This window comes from Pseudophryne corroboree, chromosome 1, assembly GCF_028390025.1.
Source record: "Pseudophryne corroboree isolate aPseCor3 chromosome 1, aPseCor3.hap2, whole genome shotgun sequence".
Lineage (NCBI taxonomy): Eukaryota > Metazoa > Chordata > Amphibia > Anura > Myobatrachidae > Pseudophryne > Pseudophryne corroboree.
In genome coordinates this window covers 665863266-665880943 of record NC_086444.1, presented here as the reverse complement: position 1 = coordinate 665880943, position 17678 = coordinate 665863266, and the positions used below count along the sequence as shown (strand labels likewise).

The 17678-nt window shown below is 43.7% G+C and overlaps 1 protein-coding gene across 13 annotated transcripts in view; it reads left to right on the top strand.

Moving 5' to 3' along the window:
* The window catches only part of PTBP3 (polypyrimidine tract binding protein 3), a 415749-nt gene that overhangs the window by 223282 nt on the left and 174789 nt on the right, over positions 1–17678 (top strand). For all 13 annotated transcript variants that reach the window (XM_063914711.1, XM_063914705.1, XM_063914702.1 and 10 more), the window contains one exon: positions 3824–3993. In XM_063914711.1, the coding sequence (XP_063770781.1) occupies positions 3824–3993 (170 nt within the window). The remainder of the gene's footprint in view (positions 1–3823; positions 3994–17678) is intronic.

Sequence of the window (17678 nt, the reverse complement as noted above, 5' to 3'; positions counted from 1 at the left end):
CACATCTCTGCAGAAAAAGACACCGTCTTTTCAGCCTCAGTCCTTTCGTCCCTATAAGATCATATCTGCCCAGGGATAGAGGAAAGGGAAGAAGACTGCAGCAGGCAGCCCATTCCCAGGAACAGAAGCGTTCCACCGCTTCTGACAAGTTCTCAGCATGGCGCTGAGACCGTACAGGACCCCTGGATCCTACAAGTAGTATCCCAGGGGTACAGATTGGAATGTCGAGACGTTTCCCCTTCGCAGGCTCCTGAAGTCTGCTTTACCAAGGTCTCCCTCCGACAAGGAGGCAGTATGGGAAAAAATTCACAAGCTGTATTCCCAGCAGGTGATAATTAAATTACCCCTCCTACTACAAGAAAAGGGGTATTATTCCACACTATATTGTGGTACTGAAGCCAGAAGGCTAGGTGAGACTTATTCTAAAAATTTTTTTGAACACTTACAAAGGTTCAAATCAAGATGGAGTCACTCAGAGCAGTGATAACGAACCAGGAAGAAGGGGACTATATAGTGTCCCGGGACATCAGGGATGCTTACCTCTATGTCCCAAATTTGCCCTTCTCACTAAGGGTACCTCAGGTTCGTGGTGCAGAACTGTCACTATCAGTTTCAGACGCTGCCGTTTGGATTGTCCACGGCACCCCGGGTCTTTACCAAGGTAATGGCCGAAATGATGATTCTTCTTCGAAGAAAAGGCGTCTTAATTATCCCTTACTTGGACGATCTCCTGATAAGGGCATAGTCCAGGGAACAGTTGGAGGTCGGAGTAGCACTATCTAGGATACTGCTACAACAGCACGGGTGGATTCTAAATATTCCAAAATCGCAGCTGATCCGACGACACGTCTGCTGTGCCTAGGGATGATTCTGGACACAGTCCAGAAAAAGGTGTTTCTCCCGGAAGAGAAAGCCAGGGAGTTATCCGAGCTAGTCAGGAACCTCCTAAAAACAGTGCATCATTGCACAAGGGTCCTGGTAAAAATGGTGGCTTCCTACGAAGCAATTCCATTCGGCAGATTTCACGCAAGAACTTTTCAGTGGGATCTGCTGGACAAATGGTCCGGATCGCATCTTCAGATGCATCAGCGGATAACCCTATATCCAAGGACAAGGGTGTCTCTCCTGTGGTGGTTATAGAGTGCTCATCTTCTAGAGGGCCGCAGATTCGGCATTCAGGATTGGATGCTGGTGACCACGGAGCCCAGCCCGAGAGGCTGGGGAGCAGTCACACAAGGAAAAAATTTCCAGGGAGTGTGATCAAGTCTGGAGACTTTTCTCCACATAAATATACTGGAGCTAAGGGTAAATTTATAATGCTCTAAGCTTAGCAAGACCTCTGCTTCAAGGTCAGCCGGTATTGATCCAGTGGGAAAAACATCACGGCAGTCGCCCACGTAAACAGACAGGGCGACACAAGAAGCAGGAGGGCAATGGCAAAAACTGCAAGGACTTTTCGCTGGGCGGAAAATCATGTGATAGCACTGTCAGCAGTGTTTCATCCCGGGAATGGAAACTGGGAAGCAGACTTCCTCAGCAGGCACGACCTCCACCCGGGAGAGTGGAAACTTCATCGGGAAGTTTTTTCCACATGATTGTAAACCGTTGGGAAATACCAAAGGTGGACATGATGGCGTCCCGTCTGAACAAAAAACGGGACAGGTATTGCGCCAGGTCAAGAGACCCTCAGGCAATAGCTGTGGACGTTCTGGTAACACCGTGGGTGTACCAGTCGGTGTATGTGTTCCCTCCTCTGCTTCTCATACCTAAGGTGCTGAGAATTATAAGACGTAGAGGAGTAAGAACTATACTCATGGCTCCGGATTGGCCAAGAAGGACTTGGTACCCGGAACTTCAAGAGATGCTTACAGAGGTCTTATGGCCTCTGCCGCTAAGAAGGGACTTGCTTCAGCAAGTACCATGTCTGTTCCAAGACTTACCGCAGCTGCGTTTTGTCGGCATGGCGGTGGAAAGCCGGATCCTAAGGGAAAAAGGCATTCCGGAAGAGGTCATTCCTACCCTGGTCAAAGCCAGAAAGGAGGTGACCGCACACGAAAATATGTTGCGTGGTGTGAGGCCAGGAAGGCCCCACAAAGAAATTTCAACTCGGTCGTTTCCTGCATTTCCTGCAAACAGGAGTGTCTATGGGCCTCAAATTGGGGTCCATTAAGGTTCAAATTTCGGCCCTGTCGATTTTCTTCCAGAAAGAATTGGCTTCAGTTCCTGAAGTCCAGAAGTTTGTCAAGGGAGTATTGCATATACAACCCCCTTTTGTGCCTCCAGTGGCACTGTGGGATCTCAACGTAGTTCTGGGATTCCTCAAATCACATTGGTTTAAAACCAGTCAAATCTGTGGATTTGAAGCATCTCACATGAAAAGTGACCATGCTCTTGGCCCTGGCCTGGACCAGGCGAGTGTCAAATTGGTGGTTTTTTCTCAAAAAAGCCCATATCTGTTTGTCCATTCGGACAGGGCAGAGCTGCGGACTCGTCCCCAGTTCTCTCCCTAAGGTGGTGTCAGTGTTTCACCTGAACCAGCTTATTATGGTGCCTTGCACCTACTAGGGACTTGGAGGACTCCAAGTTGCTAGATGTTGTCAGGGCCCTGAAAATATGTTCCAGGACGGCTGGAGTCAGGAAAACTGACTTGCTGTTATCCTGTATGCACCCAACAAACTGGGTGCTCTTGCTTCTAAGCAGACTATTGCTAGTTGGATGTGTAATACAATTCAGCTTGCACATTCTGTGGCAGGCCTGCCACAGCCAAAATATGTAAATGCCCATTCCACAAGGAAGGTGGGCTCATCTTGGGCGGCTGCCCGAGGGGTCTCGGCTTTACAACTTTGCCGAGCAGCTACTTGGTCAGGGGCAAACACGTTTGCTAAATTCTACAAATTTGATACCCTGGCTAAGGAGGACCTGGAGTTCTCTCATTCGGTGCTGCAGAGTCATCCGCACTCTCCCGCCCGTTTGGGAGCTTTGGTATAATCCCCATGGTCCTTTCAGGAACCCCAGCATCCACTAGGACGATAGAGAAAATAAGAATTTACTTACCGATAATTCTATTTCTCGGAGTCCGTAGTGGATGCTGGGCGCCCATCCCAAGTGCGGATTATCTGCAATACTTGTACATAGTTACAAAAATCGGGTTATTATTGTTGTGAGCCATCTGTTCAGAGGCTCCGCTGTTATCATACTGTTAACTGGGTTTAGATCACAAGTTGTACGGTGTGATTGGTGTGGCTGGTATGAGTCTTACCCGGGATTCAAAATTCCTCCCTTATTGTGTACGCTCGTCCGGGCACAGTACCTAACTGGCTTGGAGGAGGGTCATAGGGGGAGGAGCCAGTGCACACCACCTGATCGGAAAGCTTTACTTTTGTGCCCTGTCTCCTGCGGAGCCGCTATTCCCCATGGTCCTTTCAGGAACCCCAGCATCCACTACGGACTCCGAGAAATAGAATTATCGGTAAGTAAATTCTTATTTTCTAATTGCGTCTTGCATTTTGCGGGTATGCGCATTTGTGCAGTGTATTTGAGTTTTATGAACCTATTATATTCTCAATTTTAACCGGTTTTGTTGTACAGTAGTCCATCATACACCAAATTCACAGGGCTTATAAAGGGTTTTTGTTCTGTTTTTGGATCTTGGTAGATTTGGATTTCTTCAGCCGTTGTTAAAATTCATGATTGAATGAAAAAAATAAGTTAAAATGTATTCTAGCAATTAGTTATAGTATTGTAGATGTGTTTATATCACTGCTGGTTATTTTGCGTTGGAGTGTTTGGCTTTTGTAAATCGGTGCATTTTTTTCTTTTCCAGCTAATGGGAACGATAGCAAAAACTTTAAAGGAGATCGTTCTCCCTGTTCCCCATCACGAGTTATTCACATTCGCAAGATTCCAAATGATGTCACAGAGTCTGAAGTCATTTCACTAGGTCTGCCTTTTGGAAAAGTTACCAATATTTTGATGTTGAAAGGAAAAAGCCAGGTATGGTATATTTTATGCTTATTTCTTTACGGTGTTTCTTTTCCTTTAACTCATACAATACTGTTCAGCAATGACACTGAGGGGTAAATTTACTAAGCTCCCGCTTTTGACCGAGATGCCGTTTTTTCATCAAAGTGTCATCTCGGTAATTTACTAAGCAATAATCACGGCAGTGATGAGGGCATTCGTAATTTTTTGCAAGTCCAAGAAAAAAATTACGAATGAATACACCATCGGTCAAAACGCGGCTGTTTAAGTATGAATCTCGGTAATTTACTAAGAAGTGCAAAGCAAAAAAAAAACAAACACTGCCGTGAAAAATTACAACTCGTAAAAAAGTGCTTAAAAAAAACAGACCTGCTTTTTTTTCCCGTGATTGGATAGGCATGCAGGGATCCATGAGATCCGTGCATGTATATCAGTGGGAAGGGGTGGGAAAGTTGTTATTTTATTAAAAAAAATTGCATGGGGTCCCCCCTCCTAAGCATAACCAGCCTCGGGCTCTTTGAGCCGATCCTGGTTGCAGAAATATGGGGAAAAAATTGACAGGGGTTCCCCCATATTTAAGCAACCAGCATCGGGCTCTGCGCCTGGTCCTGGTTCCAAAAATACGGGGGACAAAAAGAGTAGGGGTCCCCCGTATTTTTAAAACCAGCACCGGGCTCCACTAGCTGGACAGATAATGCCACAGCCGGGGGTCACTTTGATATAGTGCCCTGCGGCCGTGGCATCAAAAATCCAACTAGTCACCGCTGGCCGGGGTACCCTGGGGGAGTGGGGACCCCTTCAATCAAGGGGTCCCCCCCCCCCCAGCCACCCAAGGGCCAGGGGTGAAGCCCGAGGCTGTCCCCCCCATCCAATGGGCTGCGGATGGGGAGGCTGATAGCCTTTTGTGATAATGAAAAGATATTGTTTTTAGTAGCAGTACTACAAGGCCCAGCAAGCCTCCCCCACATGCTGGTACTTGGAGAACCACAAGTACCAGCATGCGACGGAAAAACGGGCCCGCTGGTACCTGTAGTACTACTACTAAAAAAATACCCAAAAAAAGACAACACACACACACCGTGAAAGTAAAGATTTATTACATACATGCACACAAACATACATACATACTTACCTTATGTTCACACGCAGGTCGGTCCTCTTCTCCAGTAGAATCCAAGGGGTACCTGTTGAATAAATTCTACTCACCAGATCCAGGGTCCCAGGGTCCGCGGGGCAACCATTTGTAATCCAGGTACTTGAATAAAATAACAAAACGGAGAGCCGAGCCACGCACTGAAAGGGGCCCCATGTTTTCACATGGGACTCCTTTCCCCGAATGCCAGAAACCCACTCTGACTGATGTCTAAGTGGGTTTCTTCAGCCAATCAGGGAGTGCCACGTTGTAGCACCCTCCTGATCGGCTGTGTGCTCCTGTACTGTCTGACAGGCGGCACACGGCAGTGTTACAATGTAGCGCCTATGCGCTCCATTGTAACCAATGGTGGGAACTTTCTGCCCTGCGGTTGACCTAAAGTGACGTCACCGCTGAGCAGAAAGTTCCCACCATTGGTTACAATGGAGCGCATAGGCGCTACATTGTAACACTGCCGTGTGCCGCCTGTCAGACAGTACAGGAGCACACAGCCGATCAGGAGAGTGCTACAACGTGGCACTCCCTGATTGGCTGAAGAAACCCACTTAGACATCAGTCAGAGTGGGTTTCTGGCATTCGGGGAAAGGAGTCCCATGTGAAAACATGGGGCCCCTTTCAGTTCGTGGCTCGGCTTTACGTTTTCTTATTTTATGCAAGTACGTGGATTACAAATGGATGCCCCGAGGAGCCTGGGACCCGCGATCTGGTGAGTAGAATTTATTCAACAGGTACCCCTTGGATTCTACTGGAGAAGAGGACCGACCTGCGTGTGAACATAAGGTAAGTATGTATGTATGTTTGTGTGCATGTATGTAATAAATCTTTACTTTCACGGTGTGTGTGTGTTGTCTTTTTTTGGGTATTTTTTTAGTAGTAGTACTACAGGTACCAGCGGGCCCGTTTTTCCGTCGCATGCTGGTACTTGTGGTTCTCCAAGTACCAGCATGCGGGGGAGGCTTGCTGGGCCTTGTAGTACTGCTACTAAAAACAATATCTTTTCATTATCACAAAATGCTATCAGCCTCCCCATCCGCAGCCCATTGGATGGGGGGGGACAGCCTCGGGCTTCACCCCTGGCCCTTGGGTGGCTGGGGGGGGGGGACCCCTTGATTGAAGGGGTCCCCACTCCCCCAGGGTACCCCGGCCAGGGGTGACTAGTTGGATTTTTGATGCCACGGCCGCAGGGCACTATATCAAAGTGACCCCCGGCTGTGGCATTATCTGTCCAGCTAGTGGAGCCCGGTGCTGGTTTTAAAAATACGGGGGACCCCTACTCTTTTTGTCCCCCGTATTTTTGGAACCTGGACCAGGCGCAGAGCCCGATGCTGGTTGCTTAAATATGGGGGAACCCCTGTCATTGTTTTTCCCATATTTCTGCAACCAGGATCGGCTCAAAGAGCCCGAGGCTGGTTATGCTTAGGAGGGGGGACCCCACGCAATTTTTTTTAAGGATTTTACAGTGTTTAATTTAAAAAAAAAAAAAAAAAAAAAATGAACCCCAGCACGGATCACACAGATCCGGCCGAGATTCATTGTAAAAAAGTCGGCAGTGTTTTGCTAATCACTACCGTAAAAATAAAAAAAAAAACACGAATGACATCGACATCGGAACAAAAGAAAAACCCGAATACGGCAGCTTAGTAAATCCATCGTAACAAATTCAAAAAGTTGCAGTTTTGCACTTTCGATGTCATTCGTGATTGAACTTTGACCTGAAACGGGAAAATACGAATGTTAGTAAATTTACCCCTGAATGTGATAAAAAACAGGAAGTATTGTATAGAATAATTTAATGGTCTTAAAAAGTCTTGGTAGTGGTGTAAGTGGCTAACCAGTTTGGTATAGACTTAGACGTAATTGTCATTAGCGCCGGTAGGGTAAGCTTGTCGGCACTGTGACATCCAAAGACAGGGAATCTCTAATAACTGCACACCACTGGGATCAGTCTAGGGTGGCTTGCTTGGCATCATCAATAAGGAAGTGCAGTGGTTGATGGTCTTGGACAATATGCTTTAGCCATGTCGTCTTTGGCGCATCACGTGTTATTTTCCATACACTTGGATGTGCGTCATTTACTGCAGACGTGTCCGAACCACTTTAAACACATTTTTATTATCGGATTCAATTGTGGGTTGGTTTTGGCATAATTTTTGGATGTTTCCATTTCTCCAGCAGTCTGTTTTACTTGTAGTTTGCTTCGTAAACACCTCATTTGGAAACGGTTCAGCCTTGTTAGGTCATTTTTATGATTGTCCATGATTCTGAGCCATAAAGTAGTAATGTTCTAACTGATCCGTTGAATACCACAATTTTTTATGGAAATGTCCTGTTGTTTCCAGAGGCCTTTTTTTCAGAGATGCAATGGCAGCTGTGGCACAACCTATACGACTTGTGATACCGCTTGTAGCGGCATTGATAGTTTACCATTGACAGTTGAACCCAGATATTTAAAGGTATCTACATGTTCAATTATGTTTCCATCTTGGTTTAGCTGCATAAGTGTAGTTCCAGTAAAAAAATTACTTGTTCCCCCCCCCCCACATTTATTTGTAAGCCAAGAGTTGCTTCATTTGTGCGGTGCTTATTTAGGATGTTTTGAGCACTCTGCATGTTTTCGGCTAGGAAGACTATATCATTGACACAGACTAGATCTGTGAGGGCTGTATGTTTATAAGTTACGGTGCCCATTTTATTTCAAAAAGATTTTCTGAGAATCCAGTCCATAGCTATGTTGAAAAGCAGGGGCAATGCTATACTACCTTGCTTGTGATTGTTAACGGTTGGGATATTTTCCCTGCATGTTTAAATTTGTTTGATATGTTGTTGTAGAGAGCTTGAAGCACCTTAAAGGTGTTATGTGGGATGTTCCCCGCCTTGAGGGCACACCAAACAGTTATGGGAAGTTATCCATTATGCCACTACAATATTGAAGGTCATTATTTTCCAGTAACTTAGGGTCTAAGTTTTCAGGCCTGGGGCAATTTAATTGGTGCTTACAGTGTTCTTGCCACCTTTCAAGTTTGCCGCTCATTTATTCGACATGTTGGCCATTTACACGGGAAAGTCACATTATTATGATTGCCTCCTACATTTGACGTCGGCAGCGTGTAGCCCATGACGTAATCATGTGTTGTGTGCTGGCTTGGTGGGTATATAAAGTCTATAGTCATATAGTATATCCTGCACCGAAACCCAAAAGTAGATACTTATTACATACTCGATAACCAGCTATCGGACAAATTCCCCATATAATTTGGCTTTTATTTATCCTGAGCTGGAGGTGCTCCAACAATCAAAATTTAGCCTTGTAAATACACAAAGATCGGCAGTTGCCAAAAAAAGAAAGAGATTGCCTTTTTGGAGCACTCTTTTGAATTAATTACTATTTTATAATGATATGATTATAATTTTAATATGTTTAATTAATAACAAGACATTTAAGCCGTGTGACTTTGGAAAATATCTGTTTTATTATAGGATTGTGTAAGAAAGTCACACTAAAAAATACTCACCACAAAGACAGTGTTATGTCTATATAATAAATAAATCAGTTCCTTTTTTTGGGGGGGATTTGACATTAACACTTACCTTGCAAATGTGCATACATATATAACAGATATAAATAAATTCATACCCCTTATATCTTAACGAGAATATTTAAAGTTACGTTTAAATATAAATAATCATATCATTATAATAGTAATTAATTCAAAAGAGTGCTCCAAAAAGGCAATCTCTTTCTTTTTTTGGCAGCTGACGATCTTTGTGTATTTACATGGGTGTATAAAGTGTAAGATACAGGTTGAGTATCCCATATCCGAAATACGGAATATTCCGAAATACGGACTTTTTTGAGTGAGAGTGAGATAGTGAAACTTTTGTTTTCTGATGGCTCAATGTACACAAACTTTGTTTAATACACAATGTTATTAAAAATATTGTATTACATGACCTTCAGGCTGTGTGTATAAGGTGTATATGAAACATAAATTAATTGTGTGAATGTACACACACTTTGTTTAATGCACAAAGTTATAAAAAATATTGGCTAAAATTACCTTCAGGCTGTGTGTATAAGGGGTATATGTAACATAAATGCATTCTGTGCTTAGATTTAGGTCCCATCGCCATGATATCTCGTTATGGTATGCAATTATTCCAAAATACGGAAAAATCTCATATCCAAAATACCTCTGGTCCCAAGCATTTTGGATAAGGGATACTCAACCTGTATATCAAAAAAGGGTAAGATAAGCCATCTGCACACATCTCTCGTTGCTATTATGGGTAAAAGGGGCGATTTATCGGAGTTTCAAAAAGGGATGATTATTGGTTTTTGGGCAAAGGGTAGCAGTATTTCTGAAACAGTGCAGTTTGTGAACGGCTTGTGTGCTGCTGTGGTGAAGGTTTATTGTGACTGGACAAATAACACCATTACGAGGAACCGACGTGGAAACTGTGGAGCACCACGTGCCATTGATGTGAAAGGTGAACGTCTGTCATGAAGGTGCTTCGGGGCCGACCGACACACTACAGTGGAGCAGCTCATCATGAAAATTAACCTGATGGCTACCAGACGTGTCTAAATTGACAGTTCAATTGCATATGGGGCTGAAGCAAATGGATGGTCACTGCACCTAGCTGGTGGTCATGACAATGTTACTCGACTGTGTAGATCTTTGACTTTTTGTGGCGGAGGTTCTAAATTTTCCATTGCAGCTGCGTACTATGCTGTACAGCAGCAGTGAATCGTGCTTCCTACTAGCCTCTCCCATTTTATGGGCTTTTCCTTTCCATCATGCTTCTTCTTTATCTGCTTTGAGTTGGTATATATGTTAACATAGTCAACTATTTACTGGTCATGCAAAAAGCTACATAAAATTGTATTACATTGTTGCAGAGCATTTTCTGTGGTGGTGTCTTAGAATTATTCCTTGGCTTGTGTCAGGACCAAGCTCAAATTCCTGACGTAAGGAATGCAGGGCTTAATATTACTTCTACAATTACTTGTACAGGGCTTAATATTGCTTTTTCTATGCAAGTATATCACCCAGTAATGCCCCTTTCACTTCGCCAAAGAACCCGGATTGTTGCATCGACCCGGGTCGAGGTGCAGTGTGAAGGCGCCAAAGTAAATAACCAGTGTCTAGCAACCCGGTTTAAACACGGGTCGAACCCAGGTCGTGTGCAGTGTGAAAGCCTCTGACCCGGGATATTCATCCGGGTCTCAGAAAAAGGTGCTGATTGGCTTTTTATGTGTCTGCTCAGAGCAGTCCCCAGCCCCTCCTTTTATTTCCTTTGAAACCTCAGTGTGAAAGGCACCAACTCGGGAATAACATGGGTCAAAACTGCAATGTGAAATGGTCTGAGCCTGCTTGTACAGACCCAGGTTCAAAAGCGATCTGAGACCGATATAACTGGCTGCCACAGGTCCCCCAAATCACTTGAGTTACAATTGTGCAGTTTCTGCCACACAAACTACAGTATCACTCAATTATACCCCTTTTACACTGCCAATGCCGGATTCCACCTGGGAATTGGAAACGGGTCCTTCCCGAGTGGGATACGGCATTGGGCTGCTGCAGGCTTCCCCAACCCGGCAATATGCCGGGCGGGTTGCCATAGCAGCGGGGGGGCGGAGGTGGTGCTGGGAGATGAGATCATCTCCGCGCCGCCTCTCCCTGCTGTAGTAAATGAGTCCCGGGACGCATCGACCCGGGAGCCCGTTTACGCAGCCACTGACCCGGTGTTCAACCCGGGTATAACACTGCTTTATTCCCGGGTTGAATTTTCGGGTCAGGCGACCTGCGATTTCGGCTATGCCCCTTTTACACCGCACGCCGACCCGGCATATTGCCAGTTTATTTGTGCGGTGTGAAAGGGGTATTAATAGTCTCAATAATTCTAACCATAACAAGAAGAATTTTACGGTAGCCTAAGCTAGCTAAAGATAAATTGAAGACCAGCATTCTAAAGACTATATGAACAAAGAAAATTATTTACAAAAAGAGTAGAATTCTAAGTTACAAGAATAATGATAATAAGGTTAAAATAAAAAAGACAATGCTTGTATACGACTTTTAAAACAAAAAGGAAAAACAACCGGACGTGATATATGTCCTGTATCTTCTGCTAGCTGGAGGAACACCTAGAAATCGGTACTGTTTTTCAAAGGCAATTGATCTATCCCTAAGAACTGACACTCTGCTAGGCTGTAGGATAGGGGTGGTCAACCAGTCAGAGGCAAAGAGCCAGAAAAGAGTCAAGGGTAAGAGCCACTATCATGCACACGCCACTATCAAGCCACACCCCATTTTTGTGCGCACACCTTTCGGTATGACGCTTGTAGGAGTATGACCTTGTGTCATAACCCCGTTTTTAGTCATGTTGTACAGTGCCACGCCCCCCCCCCCCAAGTGCTGTTCACCATGCTGCTACTGTTTGTGAAGGGGTTAGGAGAGTGCAGCTTGCGCCTCTCCTGCCCTTCAGTCTCTGGCGGCGGAACAGGGGGAGCAAGGGGGCAGCTCGCCCCCCCAAACATGATGTAAAGGAGGAGCGATGTGCGGTTAGTTGAAAGACCACGCATCAACCTCTGTTCAGTGCAGGAACTAATCGACTGTTCCCCACCCCCGACTCCCAGCAGAGCAGTGCCGTGATATGCGGCTATTTAGGGGGCGTGGCCTAATGCCGAGGAATGCCCGTCTCTATAGGAGACCTGTGTGGCTGTGCAGTGTGTGCTGTGAAATCAGGTACAGGTAGTGTCTCCTGCTCTCTCTCTCTCTCTCTCTCTCTCTCTCTCTCTCTCTCTCTCTCTCTCTCTCTCTCTCTCTCTCTCCCCCCCTACCTCCCTCTCCCTGACAGTCTCAGTCTCTCTCCCTGACACATGTCTCCCTCTCACTATCCTTGAAAAAAAATGTTGCAGAGCTAGGCACATATAAAGATTACAAGGTGTGTGCAATAAGTTTCTGGATGTGTAGTGCATGGGGGAGTCAATCAAGTTACCGGCTGCTGGGATCCCAGCGGTCAGGATACAGATGCCGGAATCTTGACACCAGGTGAAATGCTGGCGGTCTGAATCCCGACCGCCTTCCGGAATCCCGGCCATGCCACCACCCGAGGGGGAATATAACCCTGAACACCACCGGACCCAAAGAGTGGTGAGCACAGCGAGCCCCCGAGGGGACACATTGCGCTTACCGGTATTCTGGCTGTCGGGATCCTGGCGTCTGTTTCCTGACCGCAGGAATCCCAACAGCCGGGATATCATACTGTTTCATTGCATAGGTAGAGTATACACAATCTTACTGGTTGTGAACTGTTATCTCTCACTAAAGTTCTTGTGAAATGTCAAGGCACCGAGCCATATAAAGGCAATGAAAAAGTCAGCTTGCTAACTTCCTTCACAAACTCGTTATGGAGCTCAACAGAGGCCACTGGAGAGTTATGCTCATCTACAATTACAAGAGAGGTCTGCGACAGCAGGAGAGTTTTGACAGACTGCAAGTTGCTTTTGAGGAGGAAGCACCATCCCGAGCCACTGTATTTAAATGATTTGCTGTCATAGGAAGATGAAGAGCGCTGTGGCCAACCTGTGTCCTGGAGTTGGAGGAGCACCTCCACAGAAGTTTTGACGTGAGCACAGTGTGGCCAAGCAGATGGTGGCTCTTTTTGTGGCCAAGACTAGTCATGTAGCTGCCTTACCACTCATACAGCAGCACACAGTCACTGCGGGAATGTTACGCCAACCGGTGCCTGCCGCAAGTGTTGGAAGCCATTTCCATACGCCGTCTAAGAACTTGCACTTGTGGCGCCCTTCTCCATTCCATCACGATAGTGCAGCTGTCCACAAGTGTTGGGTTTTCTGGCTCATAAACACATCCAGGAGCGAAGCCAACCACCGTACAGTCCAGACCTGGCCCCCTGTGACGACTTCGTGCTCCCACAAATCAAGTGCAAGATATGGGGAATTTGTTTTGAGTCACTGGAAGCTGAAGTGGAGACCTTCATCCAGCATGTAGAAGACGTACCTGGTTCAGGTTGATCCAGCTGCTTCACCAAGTGGTTTGAGCGCATGCTATTTTGCATAGACTCCTCTGGCAAATACTTTGAAAACGTGTAATGTTCACTTTGTTTGTAAATAAAATACTTTTTTGTGCATCCAGAAATTTTATTGCACACACCTCGTACAATGAATAATATCATAAAAATATATAAGCTGGCGTTGAAACACATAGCAGTGTGTTCAAAATAAAATGAAAAAAAATACAGGCGGTAATTCAGACCTGATCACTAGGCAGCGATTTTTGCACTGCTGCGATCAGATAGTCGCCGCCTACAGGGGGAGTGTATTTTAGCTGTGCAAGTGTGCGATCTCATGTGTAGCAGAGCTGTACAAACTGATTTTGTGCAGTCTCTGCGCAGCCCAGGACTTATTCAGCCGCTGCGATCACATCAGCCTGTCCGGGACCAGAATTGACGTCAAGAACCCTCCCTGCAAACGCTTGGACACGCCTGCGTTTTTCCAAACACTCCCAGAAAACGGTCAGTTGCCACCCACATACACCCTCTTCCTGTCAATCTCCTTGCGATCGCCCATGTGTTTGGAAATTTTGCACCATCTCGCCGCTGACCGGCGATCCCCGTTGCTGCGGTCCATCGTGCATGCACAGTTCAGATCTGATCGCAGGCTGTGAGAAAACTCTGCCTAGCGATCAGGTCTGAATCGGACCCACAGACTACATGACAACTTTATAATTCATATAAAGGACTTGACGTAGACGTAAAGAACTATTTTACCTGGGGAATATCACTAAACAGTATATTTTGTTAGCAAGTTAAACTAATAAACCAACCGCTGTGTATATTTAAAGAGCAATAATAGGAGATTATATCTTTACTATAGATACCATACAATGAGTGTGCAATTATGAGCAATGGATTATAATTAATGAAAATAAATAATGAGTAGACCATGTTCAGCATAAGAAATAGTTTTAGATATTTTGTTTATTTATAGCCCAATTCATCAAAACTAAGATAAGATGTTGTTTGGACTACAAGTTAGTAGGAAAACAGCCCAAAGCACATTAAAGGGATATTGCTATTTACAGATACAGTACAACTAAAAGAGTCACACTAGCCCTCTAATCACCCTATACTGCCGTACTGAAACTAGAAAGTAAAAATAGAAACAAAAATATTACAAAATAGAAGTAAGAAAATGATGAGGGGAAAAATACATGAAAAAGTGTGAGATTAAAATAAATGTCTATATATTTAATAAATTAATAGGTCTAATATCAGTAAGTAAAAAAAAAATACATGTGAAATAAAGCCCCCTAAAGAACATTCATACATTTAAATGTGTTTCAATTACAAGTCATCGCTGTATCAATACATGTTTTTTTTTTTTTTGTATGGATGGGGGTGGTTCTCAGTCAGTCTAGTTCTATATGTAAATCACAATGATAATGATTTATCCTTCACTATCGCAGACGTTCCAGCCCATATTAATTATGTAGATATTTCTTTGGAGGGTAGTAGAGGCATTCCTTATGTACTTCACTATATAAGGATTCTGTTAATTTATATAGTTTTATTTCTTACTCTAGTAACTACCATAAAATATGTCTGACAAATGTCCCCAAGAGCCAACATCACCATCTCCGTAGAAAGGAGGGAGATGTGCGAATTTCCTCAGACGATTTTGAATTCGCCTTCAGAGTAGTCATTACAGGTTGAGTATCCCATATCCAAATATCCGAAATACGGAATATTCCGAAATACGGACTTTTTTGAGCGAGAGTGAGATAGTGAAACTTTTGTTTTTTGATGGCTCAATGTACACAAACTTTTTTTTAATACACACAGTTATTAAAAATATTGTATTAAATGACCTTCAGGCTGTGTATAAGGTGTATATGAAACATAAATGAATTGTGTGAATGTACACACACTTTGTTCAATGCACAAAGTTATAAAAAATATTGGCTAAAATTACCTTCAGGCTGTGTGTATAAGGTGCATATAAAACATAAATGCATTCTGTGCTTAGATTTAGGTCCCATTGCCATGATATCTCTATGTGGTATGCAATTATTCCAAAATACGGAAAAATCCGATATCCAAAATACCTCTGGTCCCAAGCATTTTGGATAAGGGATACTCAACCTGTATTAGTTCTAAATTTCTTGGCAAAAAAAACATTACCAGTGATGGAACAAGAAAAGACCCCAGTTTATTTATTTTTTTACCTCCAAATTTAATGTGGATGCCACAAAGATTGTGAACATTTGTTAGGAAGAATTCGTTTTATATTTACAGATACTATTCTCAATCATCATTTCGATAAGAAACCATCGATTCATTTTCTGAAAGCAAGAAACCTCAAATATTTTTGCTCCCAGCTTTTTACTAATCCTACTTCTTCTTTACCAGATCTAGTGCAGAAGATTATTGCAGGTCAACAAATTCAAGGCTTCTATAATGTAATAATACTAAATGTACTATATGCTCTTAAGCTGTCAATTAAACCAAATCCGCATTTGCTTGGGTTTTAAAAATAATTTTAAATTGAATCCTTTATCAACTGCATTTCTTGATATACACCAACAAAAAACGTGAGGCAGAGATGGCGCAACTTGTCACCCTTAAAGATACACAGAGGTGCTTACACGAAAACGTTCCTACAACAGGATCAAGATGTATATTCTAGAGTCCACCTTCCACAAATATGGATTCTAAAACAATATAGTAAGAAGAAACACAACAAACATAGTGTATTCCGATTAAATTGATTGATGTGTCTTTAATACTTCTTGGTCTCACTCACATATTGCAATTTGTTCAATTCACATATAGAAATCCACAGATGTGATGAATCAGCTTCATAGACATTCAGGAAATGTAAACTCCATATAGCACATAAAAAAGAGAAAAAATAGAAAAAATAGTGCAACCCTGTCTGTGTATATTCTTAAAAGGGATATTTATTAAGAAACTCACAAAACACAGACTTGACAATAACATGTAAAATGCTTGGGCATCAGGGCAAAGGGAAAAACAGCCACCGGCAGCATGTATTATAGTCACCGCAAGTCCCGGTATTACTCGAGGTGTCCCCACGCCGTCGGAGCCGTCATCCAAAGTTCCAGTCAGTCCAGCAACCAACAGAAATCCCCAGCTTGAGCGCTTTCGGATATGGTATCCTTCTTCGGAAGCTTGGGGGATAAACACTATTACCTACTTTAAATAGTGTCCAAATCTTAATCGAATGGAAACAGCTGTCCAGTAAGTCCGCCCTCCGAGCAGGTCCGTGTTTCCAGAAAGTGACGTGTGCGTTTCAATAGGCGGAAGCAGGTCCTTATTGTGGAAAGTGACATGTGCGTTCCAATGAGCAGAAGACACGTCACCGGAAGTGACGTTACGAGACCCAGCTCATACAATGTGCGTTCCATTCCATGCCATTTGTGTACACTGATCGTTTTATAATGTGTTATTCCACTCTGAACTCCATCAGTCACCCAAAAGATATAAAACAGATACAGGAGAAATAACTATATCATAAAATCACTTTTTTTTTTTTTTTTTTTTAAATTACATTGTTTCATACAAAAAAATTTTGTTTTAAAATATTTCATATATATGTAAAAAATTATTGCTTTTAAAAAACATAAACCCCATTGATAAAAGAGACTTAGAGACCCATCATAAAAACCACTTGAGTTCGAAATCGCTATTCAGTCCCAATGGGACTAAGGTTTTTAGTTTGTATATCCATTTCATTTCTGTTTTAGATAATAAAATATCAGTTTCTTTATTCCTAGGGGTAGAATTAATGGTCTGAATACCCCAAAAGGATTTAAAGTGACAAGGTTTGCAGGCATGTGTCAATTTAAAGTGCTTAGAGACTGTATGGGTATCCAAACCTTTTTTAACATTGCGGATATGTTCCGATAATCTTATTTTTAAGTTTCTGCTTGTCTTTCCGACATACACCAATCCGCAATCACACTCCAGAGCATAAATGACATTACTCGAATTACATGTGATAAAATTCTTAATGGGATATGTATTACCCCCTACCGTGAACTCCTTAATTTCTCTATCGTCCTAAGTGGATGCTGGGGTTCCTGAAAGGACCATGGGGAATAGCGGCTCCGCAGGAGACAGGGCACAAAAGTAAAGCTTTTACAGGTCAGGTGGTGTGTACTGGCTCCTCCCCCCATGACCCTCCTCCAGACTCCAGTTAGATTTTTGTGCCCGGCCGAGAAGGGTGCAATTCTAGGTGGCTCTCATAAAGAGCTGCTTAGAGAGTTTAGCTTAGGTTTTTTATTTTACAGTGATTCCTGCTGGCAACAGGATCACTGCAACGAGGGACAGAGGGGAGAAGAAGTGAACTCACCTGCGTGCAGGATGGATTGGCTTCTTGGCTACTGGACATGAAGCTCCAGAGGGACGATCACAGGTACAGCCTGGATGGTCACCGGAGCCACGCCGCCGGCCCCCTCACAGATGCTGAAGCAAGAAGAGGTCCAGAATCGGC